The sequence below is a fragment of the Amphiura filiformis genome, chromosome 15, assembly GCF_039555335.1.
Source record: "Amphiura filiformis chromosome 15, Afil_fr2py, whole genome shotgun sequence".
Lineage (NCBI taxonomy): Eukaryota > Metazoa > Echinodermata > Ophiuroidea > Amphilepidida > Amphiuridae > Amphiura > Amphiura filiformis.
Window position 1 is genome coordinate 34,797,339 of NC_092642.1, and position 26,626 is coordinate 34,823,964.

The 26,626-nt window shown below is 36.9% G+C and overlaps 1 protein-coding gene across 1 annotated transcript in view; it reads right to left on the reverse strand.

The window, feature by feature from the left end:
* LOC140171560 (PH and SEC7 domain-containing protein 1-like) overlaps window positions 1-26,626 on the reverse strand; it is a 107,856-nt gene that overhangs the window by 77,871 nt on the left and 3,359 nt on the right. Inside the window, 1 exon segment of the mRNA XM_072194833.1 lies at window positions 14,051-14,303. Within this exon segment, the coding sequence (XP_072050934.1) occupies window positions 14,051-14,303 (253 nt within the window).

Genomic DNA, 26,626 nt, shown 5'->3' on the forward strand with positions numbered 1-26,626 from the left:
TGTACTGTCATCTTGCATCTCACTTGACGACATTTAAATTGGTCATCCACGACACGAGCCTTGAAATATGAGACGCTCTTAACAACCTAGCTTTTAACTACCAATTGTATGCAATTGCAAATCAGCTCAGTCAATAAAATGTTGCATTTTAAACACCGAACGGTTTCGACTCATTTTTCATGCCAGCAAAGACCTTACAGTATGCAGACTTCATGGGATTCCTATAATCTTAAGTGGGATTTTTTTTTCGATATCACAATGCATCTAATAATGTCCTTAGAGTATTAAGCTACTTGATGAGTTCGCCATTATGCACTATATGTGGGAGAGCCTCGAACTGGCAGCATACATGAAAGGAAGAATTATGTAACCTTACACAGAACGTTATGACTAGTTCAATTCCCATTCATGTATGCTGCCAGTTCGAGGCTCTCCCGCACATAGTAGTATAATGGCGAACTGCAAGTAGCTTAATAGAATACATTCTAACATTCACCTTCTGAACAATACATTTTCAATTTCATTCAAATCAAAAAATTTTATAAGGCTGCTTTTTATTGAAGAAATTGTGTAAGATACGATTTGTTCGACTATTGCAAATGTTGCAAATTGTCATATACGCAAGAATAGGGGGGAACAAAATCATTTTTTATAGGGATAGAAATTATTTTACCTTCGCAACCAAGAAGACTAGAGAGATGGACTTTTCAGCATAAAAAAAAAACCCACATACTGAAAAGTGGTAAATGTGTGTACATTTTTGACTTTCCGATTTCTATAACATAAAATAACATATTTGTACATTTGAGTTTTTCGCAGTAGCTGCATTGAACTTTAAAAGAGAGAAAATAAATTTTTAGTGAAAATTCCACTTTTTTGTATTGCTTTACTTGTGGGCACATTATTGCTACTAATTGGTAGAATTTTGAGAGGATTTTTACGATTTTTTCTTGGCGAGGCCAGCTGCTGGACGCGAGTTTTTTTAAGGGCCCCTATATTAAATTGTGAAAAAACAAAGAGCTGCCTTGTACGTTGTAACACGTCATATCACATGCAACCACTGTAAGTGTTACTTTCTTGTGATATGACTTGCAAGTAGTATAAATACTCACACATTTTGCTCTATGTAACAGCAATCGGTTGATAGCATAGTGAGCAATCACCCAGGAAATAAGGCTCAAATTACAAGCCACGATATCATTGCCATTTTGTAAATTTGATATTAATATATTGAGCCGCAAATGATGCCAGGCTGTACTAGAACCTGGATGATACTGAGAAATTTTGATTAGGTAATTTAAACTTAGTTTTCACATTTGTAGAAAAAAAACCCCTCTTTTTGCATAACATATTTTTGAGAGCAAAGATACATAATAAAGTTTTTCTTAAATAACCACCAAATCTGATGTTTGTTGTCCTTTGCTTCTATGCAGGAGACATGACAATGTGTTTCTCTCATTCTTTTTATATTTCTTTAACACAGGATTGTAAACATACACATGCTCATCCGCAACCCTCACCCACCCCGTGCACTGAGGACCTGAAACATGACGAAAGTTCCAAATGTTGTTGGTGTGTTGCCATGCCAAATCCTCAAAAAGTCAACGATACCAAACAAGTGTTTATAAAAATGGTCAACGTTCCGAGGGTGTGACCTATATAGAGGGCATAATACTTGTAGGTATGTAAGACCTCATTTTTCGCCAATTAATAAGGACATACCAGGAACATACATAGGGAGGATGCACATGTGTTTAGCATGCTAAGCACAAGGTCCTTGACCTTGGGGTGTCGTGTGTTGTTACGTTTGAATCCTCGGAAGTAATGCAAGACACAAACACCCTCATACACGTACCTGCGCACAGACCAAAACACACATATGCTCACCTTTCACTGCCACCAATACCTTCTATCTCCAACAACATCAAAAGGGTTTCAAACAAATTATTCCTATACAAGTAAGGAGCACCACTCTATCCACAAAATGTACTGAAGCTCCATTTTACTTCTGCCTAAGATTAGTAAGAATAATATGACATATGCAAGTCATCTCTATTCCCTACAGTATTTTACAGTCATGTTTTTTTCGCATCGTAACTGCTGACATTTCAACAAGAAATCTTACATATGATTTGAACAAAACATTACCGCCAATGAGGTCATCTTCCTTCCGTTCTAACACATTAGGCTATTCTAGTTGAAATCCATAGAACCCCTATGGAAGACATGTCCTTAATCTCCCACACAGGGGGTGTAGATCTCAAATGGAGCCACCTATTTAGGTAACTCCATTTGCCATTCACACTCCCTGTGTGGAAGATTCAGGTCATGCCTTCCACATAGGAGGTGTATGGGTTTCAACTGGAACAGCCTGTTACATCATCATGACATCATCCAAACTTAACCTGTAATGGATGTTTTCTTCAAATTAATTTTAGAAATATATATTGATTTACAAGTGACAAATTAATTTTTCTTAAATAACTTCTGTCCGGCTCAACCTTGGAAGGCCTTTTACTATGCTGATCGAGTTGCTGACACAGCTGTTTTGATCCTGTACTATGTACAGGATGATCTTTCTCAAAGAGTTGATGAGGCCTTATTAATTTAAATGTGATATGCACTCGTCAATTGCTCGTCAGATCTAAAGAAGTATAATCTCTTTTTGATCAGTGCACAGACCCAATTTGCAATATCTTTTTTTTTTAAATCTTAGTTTTATAAGTGGCAACTAAAAAATCTCTTTAATTAACTTTGTCCAGCTCAATCCTTGAAATCACCTTACTATGCTGACACAGCAGTTTAGTTCCTGTACTACACACAGGATCAGGGTTGTAGCTATAGTGGGCGGTGGTGGGCAGCAGAGCCCACCACTCAGTTTTGGAGCCCACTGACTCGGCTGCAATTTCAGCATTGGAGCCCGTGACCACTCAGAGGCCAAAATTGCACCATTTTATTGAATTAGTCAGGAATTTGGTCCATTTTGGCAAAGAATTGCAAAACATGCAAGATTTTCATCAACTGTCACCCACCACTAAAAATATTCTAGCTACAACCCTGCACAGGATGATCTTTGTGAACGAGTTAATGAGGTTACTTTGATGTTGCAACTTTTAGGGATATGCAGCTCAATCTGTAATGGTCACTAGTGGTCAGCGAGCATTGTAAAAGGCAGGTGGCTGTGTGTCCATCAAGTAAAATCTCTCTTTGGCCAGTGCACCCACCCTCTGCACAGATTTTGAATTTACATGTATTATAAAGAATGTTTGATCACAAACAAGTGAGATTTGCCCCTAAATGAAAATATTTTGATATCAATTGTACAAGTAGTTGTACTTCAATTTGAACATCACAAAAACCTGTTTAATACAAAACTATCCAAAAGCTTTCTTTAGGAACAGGTTATGACTATCTTTGGCTCTTTTTAATCAAGGTCACAAGCGCAGTAGGTCAAGATGCATCCTTCAAAATTGTATTTCTGTTATTCATCTTTTCCGTTTTAATGACATGATGAAAACAAGGGTCCCCATTTTTTTTTCTAGAACAAGGCTGAATTTTTAGGAAGTCACACCACTCATCACTCATAATCACAAATCAAATTCTGTGACATGTTCCATCCTTAGTTCTATCAGAATGCAAAAATGTCTGTAAACCATGTTGTTTGCCACAACTCCAATATGTGTGAAGTTACGGAAGTACCCACTTGTTTGAGTCCCATCAGAGGTAACTCTTGGGAGAGTGCGTCAATTTTCTTGTAGTGTTGAGTGGCAATGACTGAACTGGACATATTCATGAAATAATCCTGTGAATTAGAAGATCTTTAGCTTGTTTTTATTGTTGAAAGTTTCACCGCTGGTCTCCACTGTTTAACAACTTGCGTCCGGCAGCTGCCCTCGCAAAGAAAACCACACAGACAACATGGATGCATCATTGTTAAACGGTGATGAACAACGGTGAAACATGAATCTCTACATGGTCACATGCATAGATAATGTGAACAGATTCTGGTGTTCAACACACAGTGGTACACTCTGGTGGTATTCAGATTAAAAGCGCTATACAAGTTCAGAATTTTTTCATATATGAAAACAGGTTAACCAACATGTACTGGATATTGAAATTTAATCAACATCTACTGGTGCACACCCAAAGTAAGAATGCATTTAGAAGCAATTATCATTGATTAATGTCAGCCAACATTTAGTGTACAAGTTTTCGAAAAAAGAATGATTTACTATAAGCATTCCGCATCTTTAATTGTAATGAACTCAGAAGCAATTAACAGGAGCGACGAAAGAGTGAGTTGTGCTATTCCATTGGATAACCACAACCCTTGTGGAAATTGTTTTTAATTCCAACTAAATTCAACAGCAGGGCTGTTAGATTTTCGAAATTGTGTGAGATATTGTCTAAAATAAAGTAAAATTATGAAGTCAATTAAAATGTGTACTCGGCGCATCAGCGCTGGCCGTCACGCTTGCATGACGCAGGGGGTTGTCCGAGCCCCAGCCGTGGACAAATTTTTAAAATGAAAGTCCGAATGAAGCCATTTGGTGCACGTGCACCATTGCACTTTTATTGGTTATTTTTGTGTAATATTTTAATGATGCGTGAGATTTTACTACTTCGGCAGCTCTTAGCATGAGATTTACTACCTTGGAGTGAGATTTTACTACTTTTGCAGGAAACCAAGTTCAACAGCGGGACTGTCAACTTTTTGGAATTGCTTGGCGAGAGATATTGTCTAAATTTATGAAATAGATTGAAAAATGTATAATTTGGTTAATCAGCGTGACAGTTGACAGCCCTGTTCAACAGCTTCAAGCAGGCCCGTGCACGCAGGATTTTTTTTTTTGGGGGGTGCTGATTTTGAAAAAGTGGACTTTTTTTCCAAAGGGGGGGGTCGATTTTGTGAAAAGTGGATTTCTTCCCCAAATTGGGACCTTTTTTGACCAAAAATGCGTAAAAAAACTGATTTTTTGGATCGCTGCGCTCGCAAATTCTCAAAATTTGGGACTTTTTGTATACTTTTGCAATTTTGGGGAGGTGCGGTCGCACCCCCGCACCCCCCTGCGCACGGGCCTGGCTTCAAGTATTCCAGATCCAACTATTTTCACTGGAAACAGTGTGGAAGATTTTGAAATTCAAAACAAAATATCTTTCATGGTCAATTTGTGTAAAATTCAACCTGATTTTATACAATGCAACCATTTTTAGCATTTCCTGCTGGATTTAACATACGGTGCAACTTGAACTAAGATGACAGTGAAATCTCTCACAGGGGGTGTGTGGATCATAAATGGAACAGCCAATTTGGGGTATCTATCATCCATGAGATGAACAGAAAGCAATTAACCATAGTGGTATATATACTGATTTTTGGGCACACCAGTTTGGTAAAATAATACCCATCCATGCTTCATTAAAAAAGGTATTAAACTTGAGTTGAATGACACTGTCTTTAGGTGAATGCTAGTCTAGGTTAATGCCGATGCAAGGAAGTTATGAGGTGATCTACACGAGACGGGGGATCCGTTTTGATATGCATCAATGTGGAGTCTTCTGTGGCCTGCATATTGCATCCAAACATGCATACAGCGACTGTACCGCACTATGTGATGATTGCAAGAAAGTGCGCTATTTTATAATACAGTCCAACCTCTCTTATCCAGACCTCTTTTATATGGGTATCTCTGTTATCCGGCTGTGAAATCTTCACATGAAAAGATGTTTTTGATGATTTAACACCTTAATTCCATGCTCTGAATGCTTAGAATGATCTATGTTGCGTAAAGCACTCTCAAGCCATCTGTTAGTGTTATTACCCCATGTTAAAACAATCTTTTGTTGTCACAATTTCAGTACTTGGGACAGCTAATGCAGAATTACATGTAATTCACTTATCAGGACAATGCGTGGTCTCATCATGGCCGGATAAAAGAGGCTGGACTGTAGTTGAGAATATTTCATGAGTGGCTTCGTAAACTTGTGCAAGGTGAAGTTGGACTGTTGATGCAAGAAAGCTTCAAATATATCGCTAAAGATTTGATGACTTCTTCTTTGGATACAAAATCTTGAAAACTTGAAAAATAAATCTGCATGAGGGCAAGAAAGTTTGTATCAAAGCTGATGACAAGTTGACCATTTAATGTGGTATGCTTGTCATTTACTTTAGGTTTTGGGATGATAGAGGAGATTAAATGAAGCTCATTGGCTCGCAATTTTAACCTCCTATGTGCCCTTGGCCCCTGAACATGTTTAAAGCAAAACCTCCTATGTAACCTCTTGGAAGTTTTGTTTTAATCATGTTCATGTTGAAATACATGGTTTATCCTGCCCAAAGACAATATGTATTATACTTTATGACTATTTTCAATACAGTGCTAGCAGTTTTTCAGTGAAATATATGGAAATAATCTATTTCATGAATAAAACATCTGATATATTTCATAAAATAAATGCATATTAGAAGTTATGGGCAAAATGAAGGCGACACATTTTTACCAATGAAGGCATCAGCGCTGAGACAAACTATTTTTATATTCTAAATAGCATTTAAGGGGCTATAGCAGACAGAAGCAGGATAATAAACCCAATATATGTATTAAGCTTAAATGTTATTACAGCTCAATCTGCAATGGTCACTAGTGGTCAGCGAGCATTGTAAGAGGCAGGTGGCTGTGTGTCCAGCCATCAGCTGTTGCCGCTAGCGTTGGTCACTTGGGCTTCTATCCTATCCTGGTTCAACTATTATAGCCATGTTAACAAAATGACCAAACAAATTGTATATCTATATGCAAATCATGGTTATAATATTACTTACGGGAACTTATTATGCAATGGGTTATTCCATTTAAAATCCTCACTATACCCCTGTTGAAGATTTTGAAAATATCTTCTACAGAGGGAGTGCGAATTTCAAATGAAATTAACACATTAGCAGCTCCATTTGAAACTCACTCTCCCAGGTTGAATCTTTCTCAGAGGACGTATGAAATGGGCTGCCTGATGTGCTCATTCCATTTGAAATTCGTACTCCCTCTGTGGCAGATATTTCCAAAATCTTCCACAGGGGTAGTGTGGATTTTAAATAAATGGAACAGCCCAATAAGGCGGTGTTGCACTGAATCCTTGATTTAAAAGATGCAGTATTTCGATCAGAAACAGTAAGGCCTATACACTGTGTACAAGTAATTATATAACATCCTAAATAGTTACCTACTGTATTTCTTCGAATAGTCACCCCCGGGCGTTGCATTTTCCAAAAGGGGTGTTTATTAGAGGTCATTTTTAGAATGATAATTCCCATTAAAATCATTAGGTAAGCTTAAAACTCACGCTGAAATGACAAACTATGAACTCAGGAATGATGACTTCTGGATCACTTCCGGGTTTACGACCAGTTTCGCCAATTCACGGCGCCAATTACCGACACCATTAGCAACCATGTGTGCAACTTGGTAAGCTTACTACACAAGAAAGCATGAAAACATCAGCATTTTGGTTGAAAAAAGTGGTAGGGGAGTTGAAGGGGGCAACTATTCAAGGAAATACAGTATCTTGTTCAAATTGCTGAAAAGGCACACTTACAAGTTGAAGTCCCTGATTAAGTATCCTGCTGAATTGAACTATATCCTCAACGAAACATCCCCGACAGCTGCTGCATCAATGAAGAATCCTTGATGGAAACTAGCGTTGTCACTTGGGGAGCGCTCTGAACTAGCTAAATTAACACCTAATGAAGGGGATCAACAGATCTTGATTAGCTGTCCAAGACAATTTTCAAAGTTGCTTCTCTGAGAAATCCACTTGTTGATCAAGAGTCTTGATGATATATTTCAAGACTTGTTATATTCCAAATGTTCTCAATCAAATTCTTATCATACACAATATAACTTTACATGTGAAATACCACACAATTCTTTTAAATATCAAAGGCAGTTGGTTGTTGCAAGTTGTATCATCACATAAAAACACAAGATCAAAATCTTCCTCCTTATCATTGAATAGATGGATGTCACAGTCGATGCATTTTTGCACATATATCAAACACATCCGCTTATGAAATTGCAATGTCCATATAATCAAAAATCTGTTCCCTTCAAGTCACGGACAGATTTTAATTAAATTGTCTTTCCTCTACTGACTTTGTGTCATGGACAATTTTTAATTTTAAGTTGTCTTTCCTTGACACAAACCACTTCCTCTTCTTGGTCCCGATTCACCTCATTTGTCCGAAATTAATACTATTTTTAATCCATCTGATATCTTCCAGACTATTTCCTCATAATTGTGCAGCAATATACCTGATGTGGCAGTTGTTTAATCCTTTTGATGATCTTATAAAGTAAAATACCCAGAAGCTAATAATGTATGATTCTTGACTTGTTTCCAAAAGGGTGATAACTTTCCACACCCAGCTGTTCTGCTCTACTTCAAGTCTCGGGTTCAAATCACTGTTCAGATGAGATAGTGATCTTCAAAATGCAGAGGAAAACCTTCTAATGGCTTTGGTTGGCTAAGTTCAAACCTCATATCTCACTCAATATAACATAATTAACATGTGAACACAAAAAGCTGCAAAACCAGAGAATGCAAAACGTTTCCGGCAGGTACAGGGTAGGACAGTGGCTGGCGACATGGGGAGGGGTTGAATATAGGCAGGCACGACCCAGAGGGGAAAACGGAATTACCTGTTTCTTGTTAAGGCAAAAATAAAGGGATCATGTCGTATTTCCTGTCTCTCATATATAAGTGCTGTAAAATTTCAAGTGGGTGTGACCGATTAAAGATTTTCTTGTATGATGAACAAAAAATTCCTTTAAAAAAATATATTGGATGCCTGAATGGAATTCCTGATATTAAAGGCTGTGATACAGTTACATTGAAGCATTTGAGAAAAATTCACCTCACTAAAATTCTGTATGCACCATGTACATCCTGAACAATTCTGGATTAAAAAAAGAATTATCTGAAATAATTTCCAAATGAAATCAGAGTTTACCCCTTTAAAGCAATATATCATCCTTATTAAATCGGGTTAGTAAGCAAATGTAAGTCTCGACTATTAATTGCTGTCACAAGCGATAAACATATAGCACATCAAAATTACGGTGTCATTACATGCAAATGGATGAATCACTGTAGGTAATGAAACTAATGACGCCTACATTATCCATGAAAAGAACAAACGGTATGTTTCTTATGACTTTTTTTATTAAATCACAGATTAGTAGAACCTAAGATGTGATGAGGTCAAATTAAAACTCATGTTATAATGATATTAATAATAGCAATTGCACTAATCATATTAGAAATGGTAAAAGATTGGCTTTCTATAAGTTCTTCAATTTACTTTAATTGAACCTAATAATTTAAGTTCCCTGGAATCTGGTATAATAAGATCATAGACTATCTATTTAAAGGCCCATTCAGTGATTTGCCCATCAGGACAATTTTGGTACCTTTGTCATAGACCCTGTTCACATTAGAAAATATTCTTCTTTCGACAAACCTCAAACGAAGATTAAAAATTGCGTTTCCCTAATGTGTATGCACATTTCTTCCTTCAATAATATTAACATTGCTTCGTTCAACGAAGCTAAAACGGTTGTTTCAACGAAAGAATACTTCGTTCGATGAAGCCAATTTTGAAATGTGTATGCTCGCTTTGTTCAACGAAGGAAAGTGATCATGTGACAAGTGACCTTTGCCGGCTTTAATAATAGGCGGGCGTTAATAGCTTCATTCGAGCTTCGTTAATTTGCATGAAATGTGTACAGTGCAATGTCTTCCTTCGATCTTCGTTCAGCGCAATGTGTACGCATGCTTAATGTATTGGGGCTTCAATTTAGTCAATGCTGCTGTTTTCGTTGTTTATTGCCAAACCAAATTTTGCATTTCAAAAATACCAAATGACAATTTGAATGACTTATCCTTCACTTTTAAGCAATTTATAAACAATTTTAATTTTTTCACACTTTCGCTGAGATTGCTGAATGGGACTTAAAAGTGTTTTATCAAAATCTTCTAGTTAATTGACAAAACCAGTGACCACGTACACTTATGCATTGCAAGTTAAGCATAACAGGTAAGCTTTAAATTACTGTCCTGGAAAAGACTAACTTGAAAGTAACTAACTAAGCTGTTAATCAGAGTTCTCAGCAGATGATGCAAGTCCCATAATCGCTAAAGTTCAGTGGCAGCCTTTTCACATTGACCACGGTGGAAGTTCAGTGACCGCCCCTTTTCCAGTGTCCATACAAACTAAGTCTGCTAATGGTCAGAACTTTTTTCCTTGGCCTATTAAAAAAACTTGGGTTTACATCATTATATTCATTTGTGGAGGCTCATATTTTATCTGCAGGTATGGTGGCCTATAGTTTGATCAGCTCATAATCGGCGGGAATTGTTAGGCTTTTACCACTACGCCCAAAAGTAGACCCACATTACGAGTGATATAGTTGACCTTTTTGGTCTATTGTGTGTGTTTTATAAAGTAGACAATTATTCGCTGTCGTAGTGCACGTTAGAATATGACCGTTGCTAGGTCAACTGGGTCACGCTTTCTTTGTTACAAATCACTGATCGACATGATCACAACACAAAGCCTATGGCATATCAAAATTCGGAACAGGTGTATGAGCCCAGGCTTGGAGGAGTAACCAATGGTTACTAACACTAACGTGCACTACGACAGCGAATAGGTCTTGAATTAATAATTTGTGATACTTCTGGCCAGACAATTCTCATAATAAAATATACTATGTTATAAGGACTGCCGATTACGAGCTGATCAAACTATACGGTATGGGTTCTGAATCACAATCACAAGGTTGTGGGTTTGAACCCTCGTGGTGGTGCCATTGTGTTGTGCACTTAGACAAGGCTCTTAACCTCTCTTGTCTCTCTCCACCCAGGTATATAAATGGGTACCAGCTTATGCTGGGACTAAACAGACCTAAATTTAAACAACAAACATTTTCACAAAGGAGTCTGGCCCCATGTTGCTTTGAAAGAGAGATAGGCACTCTGGCTTGTAAAATACAGGCATGAACTTTCACCTTTACCTTTAATGTACTGAAAGCCTGACCTTATCAAACAAAAACATCAAATATTGACAGACAAATATCCCAAGCAGTACCAGTTCATACTATTTAGTTTGCTGTGTCTCATTGTGAAAGTTCAATATCGTTGTGATCTGCAATAGTTGCTGTATACATGTTACTTTTGGTAAGGATTATTGATGTTTATGATACCTTTTCCTCTCTCCTTTCCCTCCATCTCTAATGCTCTCCATACATCTCATCATCCGTTTCCTCTCCCTTCCTCCCTTCCCTCCCTCCTGTCTCTCCATCTCTAACACTCTCCCTTTCTCTCCCCTTTTCTCTCAACCTTCCTCACTTTCCTCTATTTATCTATCCATACCTTTCTCTCCACCACCCAATACTTTGACATTTTGAACATGATCAATAAATAAACAGTAAAAGGTAGCTATTGTCCTGCCATCGCATCAAGGTCTAAGGTTCCCTCTTCATGTTATTTAACCTACACTAGGATCCACAACATGCTCATCTATCAGGGCACAATTCTTTAACCCCAATACATTTGTACATTTATTGGCTGACCTTTGAAAATTTGGGTACAAAAACTCATACTCTGCAACTTGAGGTCAAATTGTGCACTATGATTGTTTGATTGAGGTTATTAAACTATGCCATTGGGATGAGGCCATTGCGGTTCATAGTGCTACACGTCACACATCTCCCCAATCCCATTACAACTTTTATTACACTCTTGGTAACATAATAGCACGCAGGCAATCTCAAACTTCAGCCGTATATAGTCCTTCTACGTACACCAAGGCATTATTCATCGCAATATATTTGGGTTAATACATACCGCACTGTGAAACGGCTTATTGGGCTATTCCAGATGAAATCCATACACCCCTGTGGAAGACATGACCTTAATCTTCCACACAGGGAAAGTGAAATTCAAATTGAGTTACCTGAACCAATGACTCTATTTGACATCTATAACCCGGGCATGGGAGATTAAGATCAAGTCTTCCACAGGGTGTATTGATATCAACTGGAATAGCACCCTCTGTTAGCCACTCTATTGTAAATAAAACAAAATAGTATGCACTAATGTGTAACATAAGGTTATTTGATGACGAAATGCGTTTCTGACATCTAACACGAGAGGATCCAAATTCTCAAGCACACATCTTGACATTTGTTGAAGAAAGAAAAAATTGCAGGAAAGACAAGAAGTTACATTCATGAATAGACAATTACATTATCAACCCACCTAAAATAACACTCATCACTTCTATTCATGTTTAAAACACATACTTCCATTACATGTTCAATATTTTGTAAGCCTCTGACATCATAACATTAGGGAGTTTTTCGATTTCCACGGCGGATGGTTCTGCAATGGTAAACCACTAACCTTTGTCGTTGTTGCCACGATGGTTGTTAGACTCTTTGTGTGTTGTAGTGTTTGGACGACAACGCATTACAAAGTTAACAACAACAATGTTTGGTGTTTTACGGTCGCAGAACCACCAAAATCAAAAACTCACTTTGGTGGGAGAACAATTTGTCTGTGAAAATCAAAGAGGTTCAACAAGGAGGGTCCAGATTCTGCCATCTTTGCACATTGTCATGGCTAGGAAAATAGAGTACTTCCAGATTATTTAGCCAAACGCCCGACAACCTTCGATTCTTAAGGTTCATCTCAAATTCAGTAGTAACGTAGGTGCATATTTTTCTGGTCACCGTATTGAATCGCGAGTGTAATGTTAATCGCACATACCGTACGAGGGCAGTGTGTCAGCACAACCGCAAAGAGCATTGACATCACTACTGAACGTGAGGTGAACTAAAAGGTTAGTGTCCATTTTTGTATCATATGCATGTCATAGTGATCATGTGTGCTACACCTACATGCACAAACTTTTGCAGATAATTATTTGATTGTGGCACTTTGCTGCAATATGCCATACAAGTACTGAAGTACACCATTTTAGTCACCAATATGGCAGATTTCCCATAGTGAGTCCATACTCTCTGAATCTTAACTCTTTAGGGTAAACAGATCAATGCATGTGAAGAAACCCTCACTGCCTGTCTAGAAATTGCAAAGTATGAGGCTCCATTGGGCTATTCCAGTTGAAATCCATACACCTTATGAAAGCCATGACCTTAATCTCCCACACAGGGAGCGTGAATTTTACATAGGATTACCTTAAGGGATCTAAAATGAGCGTTTATTGCGTTTCGACAGTATTTTTTGTGGCACATGAGAGCACCTCAGACCTATCGAATTGTATTCTGAATACGAAGCATGTCTTTCTGATATCATATAATTTTCATTTTTTGAAAATCAAAATATAATACAAAGTTTATGACAAATTATAAAAATTTGATATTTTTCGAATTTTTGATATATAACAGTCCTCGAAGTAAATTAGATAAATCTAATGATATATTCTTAAAGTGTATGTAGCAGGGAGGAAAAGCCGACGGTCAATTGAAAATTTTGACCTTTCATATTGAAGATATGGATTTTTTCCCAAAAAGACCTAATTTGTTTTGGTGTTTTGGAAAAAAAATCCATATCTTCAATACTGAAAAGGTCAAAATTTTCAATTGATCGTCGGTTTTTCAACCCACCTACATACACTTTAAGTATAAATCATCAGATTTATAAAGTTTACTTCAAGTGAATATCAATTTTTAATGATTTCCATAAAATGTGTATTAAATTGCGAATTTCAAAAATTCAAAATTATTTGATATCAGAATGACATTCTTCAGTATTCAAAATGCAATTCGATATGTCTGATGTGCTCTAATGTCCCAAAATAAATACTGTCCAAACGTTCATACCCCAGCCCTTAATGGGTGACTCTATTTGAAATCTACACCCACTGTGTGGGCGATCAAAGTCATGTCTTCCATACGGGGTGTAAGGATTGTAACTGGAATAGTCAACTGGCCCATCTTCCTTTCAGTACCATCTTTACTGAATAACCTACCTGGCCATGAAGGTCTGTGTTAAGCAACATAACAGCACACGTAAGGATCTGTACAGCATCGTCCGAATTGAATAATTCCGGATTACTATGGTGGTATCGTCTGGAGAAGTGCGCCAGCACTCGTTCCCTTTCCTGAGACTCCCCGCTGATTGCAACGCTGGATAGAAACTTGCGAAGAGCCTGGTCGATGCGAAGTCCGTGGAAACTAAAATATCCTAAGTACTCCTCTGCTACTAATTTACTGAAGTCATTCCTGGAAGAATGGAGAGAAACCAATATCATCAGATCATAGAATCAAAACGCTTGAATATCAAGTTTACCAACCAATCCCATTGCAAGGAAGTATTGTATTGTATTGGCTTTCTGAGTAAAATTTTTTGGTAGGGGAGGCGTCAAAACCCAATCACCTGCACCCTGACAGAACCGATGGCTTAACCACATTCAGCTATTCCAAACAATAGAAACCAAGGCCCAGTTCGCTAAACTCTGTCGTAAACTTACGACGGTCGTATGTCCTACACAATGTACATATATCCCAAGATTTACGAATTAAAATAAGATTAATAACGTATTCATGCATGACATATGACTGCCGTAAGTTTATGACCGGGTTTCACGAACTTGGCCCTGGTTCTACTACCAATGGCACCGCTTGTCAACAGGTGGTTGGGCTTTGAAGCCATCCATATAACTTAATATATAATAACTGCCACCAGCCATGACATAAGTTTTAGGATTAAGACTAAAGGGTGAGTACCACATTATAAAGTTGTTTCAAACTTTTTTTCATTTGGATAAAAAATAACCATGTAATCAAATTATAATGTTTAGTATGTGGCAGCTCACAATTTTTTAAGAACTTGTGTATTTAAGACTCACATTTCATGCCGATGGAATTGAAGCTTCAAGACCCAGTTCAAGTCAGGCTACAGTTTTTGTACCTTTGTGGAAGTAAGTTGCAGTTTTTTCGATCCAATTTTACACATAATACTGCCAAAACTTGCTTTTTCCCCTATGGCAAAACTTTGGTGGATGCTTACATCCTTGACAACTGCACGATTGGCTTCATTCAATCCAATGGACACTTTGCACAATCCCATATCAAAAAGAAAGTACCTAATTCCAAATGAGCGAACACAATTAGATAACTTTTTTCCAAAACCAAATTAATATATTAGATTCACTTCTGACCAACCTCAATAACAAGAAGCTCTTGTTGAAATATTCTTCATATTCAAATCATCTAGCCATATTCAAATCATCTAATTCAAGATTGTGAATAACCACAGTGAAAACAAACATTTTGTGGAAAAGAAATACAAATATTTATCATGTTTATGGAAATATTACAACATAGCTTTAACTGACACATAATTAACCATTATTTTCTCATAGGAACTGATTTGTTTCTCCCCTTGGGATGGCCCCATTCTCCTGTCATGTATCAACTTAACCAAATATAATACAGTTTCAATTGCGCTAAATAAGATGCCACTATCGTACTTCAATCTCACCGTCCACTTTTAACTGACCACGTCAAAATTCAGCAATGGTCAATCTCGTGGCAATCAAGACCATATTACCCTGCAGCCCTCTCGGGAATTGCTAGAACAAACCGCAGCCAACGTTTCAAATCAAGCACTGACCGGCTGCTTCGTTCGGTGGTCGTTTATATAAACACAATTTAATTTGTCGCTGGGTGAATCCTACGCTATGTTTGGGGTGAATCTTCATTACACAACGTATGGTACCATGTGCGCAAACTAATTGAGGCTCGTTCCGACCCTTTGTGTCCATTGATTTGCAGATGAAAAACAAATAACAGAAAACAGCTTGTTTGGCTGGTTATATATTGCAGCACCCTGGAGGGGAATTCACAGTGATGTTGGTGATGTCCTAAGGAAATTTAAGGACATAAGTACTGATAGAAAAGGCTATTCCAGTTGAAATCCATACACCCCTGGGTACACCCCTTATGGAAGACACAACCTTAATCTCCCAAACAGGGAGTGTGAATTTCAAATGGGGTTACCTGAATGGGTGACTCCATTTGAAATTCACACTCCGTGTGGGAGATTAAGGTCATGTTTTCCATAGGGGGCGTATGGATTTCAACTGGAATAGCCCAATGTCGCCTCACCTGTTGGATTAAGGTAAGTATTGTGATGTAGGACCTGATGAAATTTTCCAATTTTGTCTAAAAAATTATCAGTAATGCTCTACTTTTAACAAATTGCAGGGTGAAATTTTAATTCAACAAGGCATTATGTTGCAAATCCTGGCCACTACAATTTCAACTGTCCCACTTCTTGCTACAATCTTTTATATCACTCATACAACAATGTTTATGACACGCAATACGTTACAACCCTTCGCACATAAAGCCCGACATTTAGCAAATGTATAGCGCACATGCAGGGAAGAGACTACTATCTACTAGCACAATTTGCCCATTGTATCACGGCAAAACTTGGTATTATTATGTTGACAAGCGAACGAGTATAAAATATTCTAAAAACAGTTTTACAATTTACGTATGAGTGATATAAAATAAATTAACTCAATCCCTCATGGTCGAGTGATTTTATTATAAATAAATTTAGATTATACAGCGCATTATTCCAGAGGATTCAAAGCGCTGTAATTTTGCTGCAACTGAAAAATAGGTACCGTAATAGTGTATCATACCTACGATGCACAGCGTACTAGACTGGCAGACGAACCACTTTTCTGCATGTCTATAGGTATTGTTATGCAAATTATCTTGTCTATGTTTTTAATGTAGCTGCATCCAGGCCATTGTTCCCACCTATTCATTGAAATGAACTAACCTAGATTCAGGGTTGCCACACCCGCGATTTGGTAGCCCAATTAGGTGACGGCATTGAATGAATTAAGGCAGCTGTGTACTCTCAGACATGCATATAGTAAAAGTGCCATAACTTTGTAATTATTCACGCAAGACATATAAAAGTATACATTTTTATAAAGGCAATGTCAATGAATCTTAATATAAATACAGATTTGGTGTAAAAACAACAATTATGAAGAAAATCACAAAAAAGTGAGTTTTTGGCCATTTTTGTTCGGTACATCATAACAAAAAAACACTCTTTCCAAAAATGTTTGTTATGCTTTTTTCTTAATCTTGAGACATCATTCCAAAAACGGTTTTTTAGTTTTTTGATATTGGCCTTATTTTTTGAGATATTGACCATATAAGGCATCAAAATGAACTTCTTAAAATTCACAAATGCATATTTGCACAAAATGATGCCTAAAATCGGAAATAGATCAAAATATAAAAAAATGAGAAAACCGTTTCTTAAGTCGATCATGCTTTTTTTGATGAGCATAATTGCTTACCTATAGATGCTGTATTTAAATGAGTTATCGTGTACCTAAATCGTCATTTTACCGAGAAAATGAACATTGAAATAAAGGCCGTTGAAATTTAAAGTGGTCACATTTTGCTCTTTGATCGAAGCTCACAGGATAATGCGACAGTTCTCGTTTTTCTACCTTACATTACATTAACATCGGGTAAATCCACAGCCCCTTGAGAAGTTTGGGCGAAATCTATTCATATCTTGATGTTTAAATCGGGGAAAGAACTTGAAAAAATTCACATTTTATCAGCTAAAACAGAGCAATTTGGCCGCTAGGTTTTATGAAATCAGTGCTTCCGTGGTGCTTCCATAAGATGCGCCGCGCATGCAGATAAGCGCTATGCGTATGCGTGTAGCGTATCTGTGCAAGTTAACAAATTGCGCGTCTACAAAACGCGATGCGTTGTTGCGCAGCGATGGTACAACAAAGATTTTCTTTCCTTTTAAATTGCGGAAACGAGTGAAATAGTGAAATAAAATCCAAAAAATAGAGCAGTTGAGTTAACAAATCTTTTCTTTCCTTGTATTTATAAAAAACATAACAAAGTAAATACATTTCAAAAAAGCTCAATTTCGCGAAAGAAACAATGTCTAGAGTACACAGCCGCGTTAAGGGCCCCTATGATTTTACGACTTTTGGGCTACTTTTTAGCTTGAGCATGTAAACTGTAATTTTTGCTTATATTCAGTGAATTTTACTACAAAAACAACAAATCATGTTTACAAAGATGGTTTTTGGATACAATTTACAGAAAATAATACAATTTTAGATGCCCTCTAAAATTGATCTCTGACAAGCTATATTTGGGCGAATTTGTGCGACTTTTCAGGTGAAGATTTGTGGCAACACTGCCTAGATTCACAGTTAATACCTAAAATACTAATGTGCAAGACAGATTTGTCTTTTTATTGAATACACTGATGAATAAAACTATATCGAGAAACATAAGTGTGAACTACCTATAAATTAATTGCCTATGTGGTAGAATTTCAAGACGACAGGTGAAATAGCTAATGACGGTGAATCCAACTGTGTGTCTGATGAGTATGTAATTAATGTCTGCAAGACTCGTCCCTTGTTTTTTCTACAATAAACGAGTGAAATGTTTGTGATAAGATCGTAAGTATGCACCAAAGGTATCCAAAGTGCATTAGATGTGTCTGTTTCATTATTAACTTGCATATCTGAAAACCGGAGTTTATCTCACTCATAATTTGCCAGCCAGCCTAGGAAGAATCGTGTTTCAAGTAGGCCAAATTGTGACCCATTTCCCAATGGTAGAATTGTGTTCCAACCAACCTGCTTGAAGGAGCCTAAAGGTAGTGTAGTGTGAAAACTTACGGGAGGACTGCTTGACTTGATAATTGTCAACATTATTGCTTTTTGTTAAACTTCAGAGTTGCAACGTAAAAGGCAACACATTTTATCTTATTGTGAATGTTGAGGGATTCAATAGGAATGACAGAAGTGTAAAATTACAAAGGTTGTGTCCAAATTGCCCTTCCTTCAAGACAAAACTATTAGCAGAAAATTGCTTCTGATAGTTGCATATGCACAGGTGTCTGCCCAGACTGTCTATAATGGCTCTGAAAAGGGCTGTGCATTCTATACTGTACTGATTGAATACTCCAAATTAATTCAGGTCAATTTACCCTCCATCTTTTCAGCAGAAAGGCAGGGGTTGTTAAGTTAACACCGATTGGTTAATAACCATGATAACTGTTGACAAGTTTGGGATATTTAGTTCGGGAACTTTACAGTAGCATTAGCGTTATGCATACATGTATGGTATAGTGGGGAATGTAAAACGTGACACCAATAAAAGTGTCACAGACAATGGTTCTAATTAACATGTTTAGATGTTCACCCCTGTAAAGTTCTAGAACTTTTCCTGTAAAGTTCTGGAACTTTTTTTTATTTATTTTTATTAGTCATGCTCGACCTCTATCAATAACTTGGTACACATTGGTTTTTATCTTTTTGGAAAATAGATACATACTGGTATGTTTAAATAAAAACCTACCATTTTAGAGGTATAGGTGGTCCCCTGACCCACAAAAAGGCACTCTACACACCAGACCCACATATCAAATTTATTTTCCATCCCTAATAATCCACCATGGTACCCCACCTGTAACCATATTCCAAAGATAAACCCCCGGATAAACCATGAATGGGTGTCACTAGGATCCACAACATGCTCATCTATCAGGCCACAGTTCTTTAACCCCAATACATTTGTATATCCATTGAATAACCTCTGAAAATTTAGGTACAAAAACTCATACTCTTTAACATAAGGTCAAATTTTGCACTTTGATTGTTTAATTGAGGTTATAGAACTATGCAATTGGAATGTGGTTCATAGTGTGTACACCACTACACCATGGTTACTTGGTAGAGCGAGATGTACATTATGAGGTACACCATCATCATAGTTTACTTCAGATTTGTAACAGCGCTACACAGTGTTGGCATTGATAACTAATATTCATTCTAGCCATGCAGATATGGTCTGCAACCATATCACATATCATAATTATTTTGTTAGTCATCCACACTATTACCCTACTGTAAATGATCATATCAGGATCTTAATTTTAACATAATTGCTTTCACATCAAAACCCTCATGGAATTCAACTATTTGAAATCCATATGCTGCTAGAAGAAGGTGTTGTACCGAGAGCATGTTTTAGGCGAGTTACAATATGGGCGAGTTAGGTAAAGGCGAGTTAAAAAGGCGAGTTACCCCCACAGAGTCAGGCTATTTTTAGATATTCCCATGGGTAACACTATGAAGTCCCAGTGGCGAGTTACAGTAACACTATGAAGTCCCGTGGCGAGTTACAGCAACACTATAAAGTCCCAGTGGCAAGTTACAGTAACACTATGAAGTCCCAGTGGCGAAGTTACAGCAACACTATGAAGTCCCAGTGGCGAGTTACAGTAACACTATGGAGTCCCAGTGGCGAGTTACAGCAACACTATGAAGTCCCAGTGGCGAGTTACAGCAAGACTATGATAAAGTTCCAACAGTGAATTAAAAATGTCACAGTGTATTAAGTACTGTTTTTTTTTAAAGCTGCTAGTCCAAAATCAGCAAAATCAGTTTCCATTTATCATATATTTCTCTCGGGCTTGCAATGATCTTGGGAATTAATATATAGAGACAGTGCTACTCTCGCCTGTGCATAGGCTGCCCTCTTCTAGTATAAATAAAATCCGAAAAAGTTATACAAATAAAAGTCATAAAACTTTTTTAACACTTTTTAAAAAAAACACAACACAAGGGGCACAACACATAATCAGTCAATTGATTGATTACTCAACTATTTTATGTACCATGAATAATCGGATATACAAGCAACCACTAATATAAAAGAAACCTAATCATATCTCACTACTCTTGAAATAAAAAATCATACAAATACATTTTCATCAACATCAGTGGCGGTCACTGTGCATTCTACTGATACTGAAATCCTTTTGTTTTTACCATCAAAAACTAGTTAGGACATACTGCACAAACAGAAAAAAAAATCAAATTGTATGTGCCAAAGTCAAAACACATAATGCCTAGGCAAATTTGTACAGTATTAATGAAAGTATTAACTATTGATTGCAGTATTTAAAATCAAGGCTGATATCTATTTATATGATAAAGTATAATATGGAACGGACATGAGTCAAAGAATACATTAATGGTATCACTTTTTTTAAATAATAATTTTTTGAATTTTGACCAAAACTGCATTTTTCACAACTCGCCACATGGACTTTCCGGAAATTCGCAACTCGCCACATGGACTTTCCGGAAATTCGCAACTCGCCACATGGACTTTCCGGAAATTCACAACTCGCCATGTGGACTTTCCCGAAATTCACAACTCGCCTCGTGGACTTTCCGGAAATTCACAACTCGCGTGTGGACTTTCCGGAAAACACTGCAGGGGGTAACTCGCCATTTTAACTCGCCACGTGGACTTTCCGGAAAACACTGCAGGGGGTAACTCGCCATTTTAACTCGCCTTTTTCTAACTCGCCTATTTTTTAACTCGCCAATAACCTGTTCTCTGTTGTACCTAGGATTTGGATTCTATATCCACTTGAAAATGGAAAGATATTCTGTTGGTATACAACAAGATTCCTTGCAGCCACCTGCACACATGTACACCATTGCCAAGGTACCCAACTGGTACACATAGAGTATCTACATTCACAAATGCTGCTACTGCACAGGGTGCTCGGGGGAGGGGGGACATCAAAAACTTTTGGTGGGTATGTTCTCCTGGAATTTCGTGGTGGTGGGTCTTTGGGAGCTGACATTGTACCGGTAAAAGGGGGTCTTTCGGAGCTGCGAATAAGTAAAATGGGAGACTTTTGAAGCTGCGAACATTCAAAATCAAGGGCCTTTCTTGGCTTTCTGGTTGAAAATCGCCTGAAAAATACAGAAATATGACGAATGAGCAATTTTGGGGTCTTATAGAGCTGAAATTATCAAAATGAAGGGTCTTTCGGAGCTCTATTTTGGTCAAATATCTAGGGGTCTTTCAGAGCTGCGAAATCCAAAAGGGGTCTTTCCGGGGAACATACCGTATGGTCATGGTCATTTGTGTTGAGTGCCCCCCAGGAGGATGCTGCTACTGCACAGGACCCACCAGCAGTGGTTAACTTAAATCTTACAGAACAGGTAAATGCTGTTCAGTTAATAGCCACCTTAAGGTAAAAGACCTCTTGGTTAATTATCTTCATATCTGGTATCATTAGGTAGCTGTTGACTTTGCAAAAATTTAACGCTACTTTGGTTTCCTATTCTCAGCTTAAAGGAGCAATCAGAAATTATTTGTATAAAATTTAAATTTTTAGCCTGAATGCTCCACTAGATGATCAACAAACACAGGCTAATGGCTCATAATATAAGGCTAATGGCTCATAATATTTTAGTTTCATAGAACATTTTAACAACATATAACCCTTAAATGCCCCAGGGGCTTTTTGACAAGGGGGAAAGAAAGAAGGAAGGAGACAGAAGAAGAGACAATTTTTTTCTCGGATGTAGGTTTGAACCATATACCCCTTGGGTGCCAAACATGTGCCCACAGGATTGTTTACCATGGGGGTCTTCCTTGGCGTGCCAAGCTTTCCATGCCCATATGTGTGTTCGCATAATGATGCAATCCTATCATCAGTCAACATTAATGGGGATTTTTTCACAGGAAAATTTTCTGGACATGTGACCAATGCGCATCAATGTGAGTGTAACCTCGTGCCTGATCTCTGACCCCCGGCGGTGACCTCGCTATTCAAGTCTTAGTAATTTTGAATTGGAATAGTATTCTTGGTCGCAATTTCGATAGAAATTCGTGTATTGCAAATTTATTGAATATCATGCAATGTTAATTTCTTCACAATATCATCAAAACATAATTTCAAAAATATCTACCTACGGAAAAAATATTTATCTACGGAAACTCTTACCATAATAGTTTTAACATGCGACAAGTTACTTATTTTGCATCAAAGGAGGAAATCTTCCTATTCAAATACATTGAAGACCACCCGCTGTGCTCGGGGTCACATTCCATAATGCTAATATGTCTGCACCCATGGGTGTCACATGTCCAGAAAATTTGCCCGTGAAAATTTACCTATTAATTCTGACTGATCACGTAGGATACCTGCGCTTGCAGATGCTTTGTGAATTGGGCTTTTTTTGATATTTGGTTCGGTTATGGGGAATTAAAACTAGTAATGGCTATCCAGAACACCAGCTGCTTTTGGATGTATCACACTCATGGTTACTGAAATTAACAGTCTCACTAATATAAAAAGAAAAGTACATAATACTTGCATCCTACACCTTTTTGTTAAATGTCAGAATTTTGTTCTATGTAATTTGGTTATATGCTTGTCATTTGCACAGTTTCCATATTAAAGCAATAATGTGCGATTTTGACAAAGAATAGATCTTATTTGTTTCCTACAAAATGTTAAGTTTTCATTGATCACATTATGTCCCCTCTTAATTTTGAGCCAAACAAATGAGGTAAAACAAAGAAAATTGCTAAATTTCCTTCCAGCGCCTATAATATAACTTGAATTTTACTGTGATTAAGGGTTGGGGTATGACGTTTGGACAGTATTTATTGTGGGACATTAGAGCACATCAGACATAGATTGCATTCTGAATACTGAAGAATGTCATTCTGATATCAAATAATTTTGATTTTTGAAATTCGCAATTTAATACACATTTTATGGCAAATCATTAAAAATTGATATTTTGATATTTAACAGTACTTGGAAACTTTATAAATCTGATGATTTATACTTAAAAGTGTATGTAGGTGGGATGAAAAGCCGACGATCAATTGAAAATTTTGACCTTTTCAGATTGAAGATATGGATTTTTTTCCCAAAACACCAAAAAAAATTATGTCTTTTTGGGAAAAAAATCCATATCTTCAATATGAAAGGTCAAAATTTTCAATTGACCGTCTGCTTTTCCTCCCTGCTACATACACTTTAAGAATATGTCATTAGATTTATATAATTTACTTTGAGGACTGTTATATATCAAAATTTGAAAAATATCAAATTTTTATAATTTGTCATAAAATTTGTATTATATTGTGATTTTCAAAAATGAAAATTATTTGATATCAGAAAGACATGCTTCAGATTCAGAATGCAATTCGATAGGTCTGAGGTGCTCTCATGTCCCAAAAAAAATACTGTCGAAACGCAATAAACGCTCATTTTAGATCCCTTAAAGCACTTCAGGTTTTCACATAGTACACCATAGGGCATTAACATTCATGCAAAAAGTAGAAATTCAAGACAAATTCATGGCATCACTGGGGAGCACATTATGGCTTTAATGCTCAAATCTCAATTCTCATGAATTTTAGGATGCTCTTATCTTACGAATCACCGACTGTCCCTTTAAACCCACAGGTTTAGATAATGGTGACAACATGAATGTATCATAGCGGGCACATAACAAGTAAAAATATGGATTTCTCGCATAAATCTATACTACAATCAGCTATATCATTACCCGAACCTTAGCCTAGGGGTGATTGATGAATATTGCAAGTTCATGCTCAGAAATACTTCACAAACCATTTTTGAAATTGAAGTGAAAAAAAAAATTCAAATTGACTAGGCATCGATCGATAATTATCATTTGACTACTTCTTCACTCTCTAGATAGCGATAATGTACCTTGCATGTTTCAATCAATAATAATCACTTTCATTGTTAATTATACTCCTTATGAATCTGATGCAACAGAGTACAAAGAAGGCAGAGGTCACAAGAGTTCCCTCCTGTAAATTTCCTTTAAAAAATAATTAAAAGGAAAGAAAGAAAATCAAAGGCACTACTTTATTTTACATATGGTACACCATACGCCCTCTGATTACTTTGAGAAAGGCTGTCGTAAAACCTTGCCAAAATTACCACTGCTTAAAATTAGAGTCATCAAACTTTTTTGTATCTACGAGCCAAGCCTGAAGTTTGATCATGAGGTTTTTATATGCAATCATTGACCAATGCAATGACCCGTGGTACCATCTCACTGATTTTTCCCCATGGATTTATGCATTATTGAACGCTGATTAATGTGATGGTATAATGAGAATCTCATGTGCCTATGTACTTGTGTTTATTATTACCTTCTAATAATTTCTTTGATAACATACAAGGTATCCCATAAAAAGGTTACATGTAGAAAATGAACCACATTTTGCAAAAGTACACCAAAACACTGTAATTATTTTAGATATTAATTATTCATCTTTTTTGTCATTACTACATTCTGACCAAAATTACCACCTGTGCTTCAATATAAAATGTGATTAAATTTATGGAAAATTATTTAAATTGTAAAAATTGGATGATTAAACCTGGCAGTGTAACTTGCAAGTTCACAATACTTCAATATACAGGAGGCACTTGCATATCTAGAATCAGTTCTGTTCACTTGAATTTCCTTGCCAACACATGTTTATTCAATAAGCTTTTTATACCATATGTGACCGTACAGCACGAATGAGCCGTAAATTCCCTAAATTGTATTCTGAGTTACAGTGTAAAATGTGCATAAAGGTTGTATTCAGCGGTACCTCTAGCTGGCGCAACATCTATCTCATTTTGATAGTCAAACACCAATCAATAATCCTATCGTTGAGGAGGATAATAAGCTTCTACCTTCGATGGCTATAGAATTTTTAATAGCTCTGATCTTTGTTTGCTTTGGCTAAATCCTGTTCAAGTGGTGGGTTACCAAGCATTTTTTTGTATAGGTATGTATAACCAACAATTAACAATGAGAGAACTTTCTTGAACCTCGTTGACATGGAGATGATTTGAAATGACCGCCATAGGGAACATATTATTATATACATATATTTGAATTATTTCGTGACTCCTTACATGTAGGTATTTACATGTGACTCCTTACATGTTGATATTTATTGCCAGCAATGTGGAAAAAGAGACACGTGTAGAAACAAAAAAAGATACCATTTTGTTGAAGGAGCAAAGTTCAACAAACCACAACCCCGCTTCTGGATTCGTTTGAAGTCAAATAATATACCATTTTAAAGCTTATGATGTATAATTTTCTAAACACAAAATAAATTAAACAAAATTGACCGGGGGAGGAATTTACAGCTCATTCGCAGTGTACGGTCACATATTACATACAATTGAAGGGTATATCACCAGATTTACTTCAGATGGATGTGAATGTACTGCAGCTACTTGACATTCTACTTGATAACTAAGACTGGTTAAATTTCTTTAAAAATATGGATAATGATCCTTTTAGAGTATTATCATTTCCTACGCACAGCCCACAGCTTAGGATTTTCCTTCTCTGCACATCAGCGATGCCACCATGGCATATAAGGATGGTGTTAAATCATTGACAGTTTTGGGTGACTTTCTAAACTGTGTACATGTAATTCTAGTATGTTTTCTCTTTTCTGCATATTATCAAAGATGACCACCAACCTCCCCCCCACATGCAGCTAGTAATATTGCAAGCTGCGCATACGACATGTTAAAAAACAAGACGGTGTTAAGAACATGATATGCTTCAATCACAAAACTTCAGCACTTGCCACTTTTACGCCTTTTGTTTTGTGAACATGATTCCTACATGTATTCCTAATGC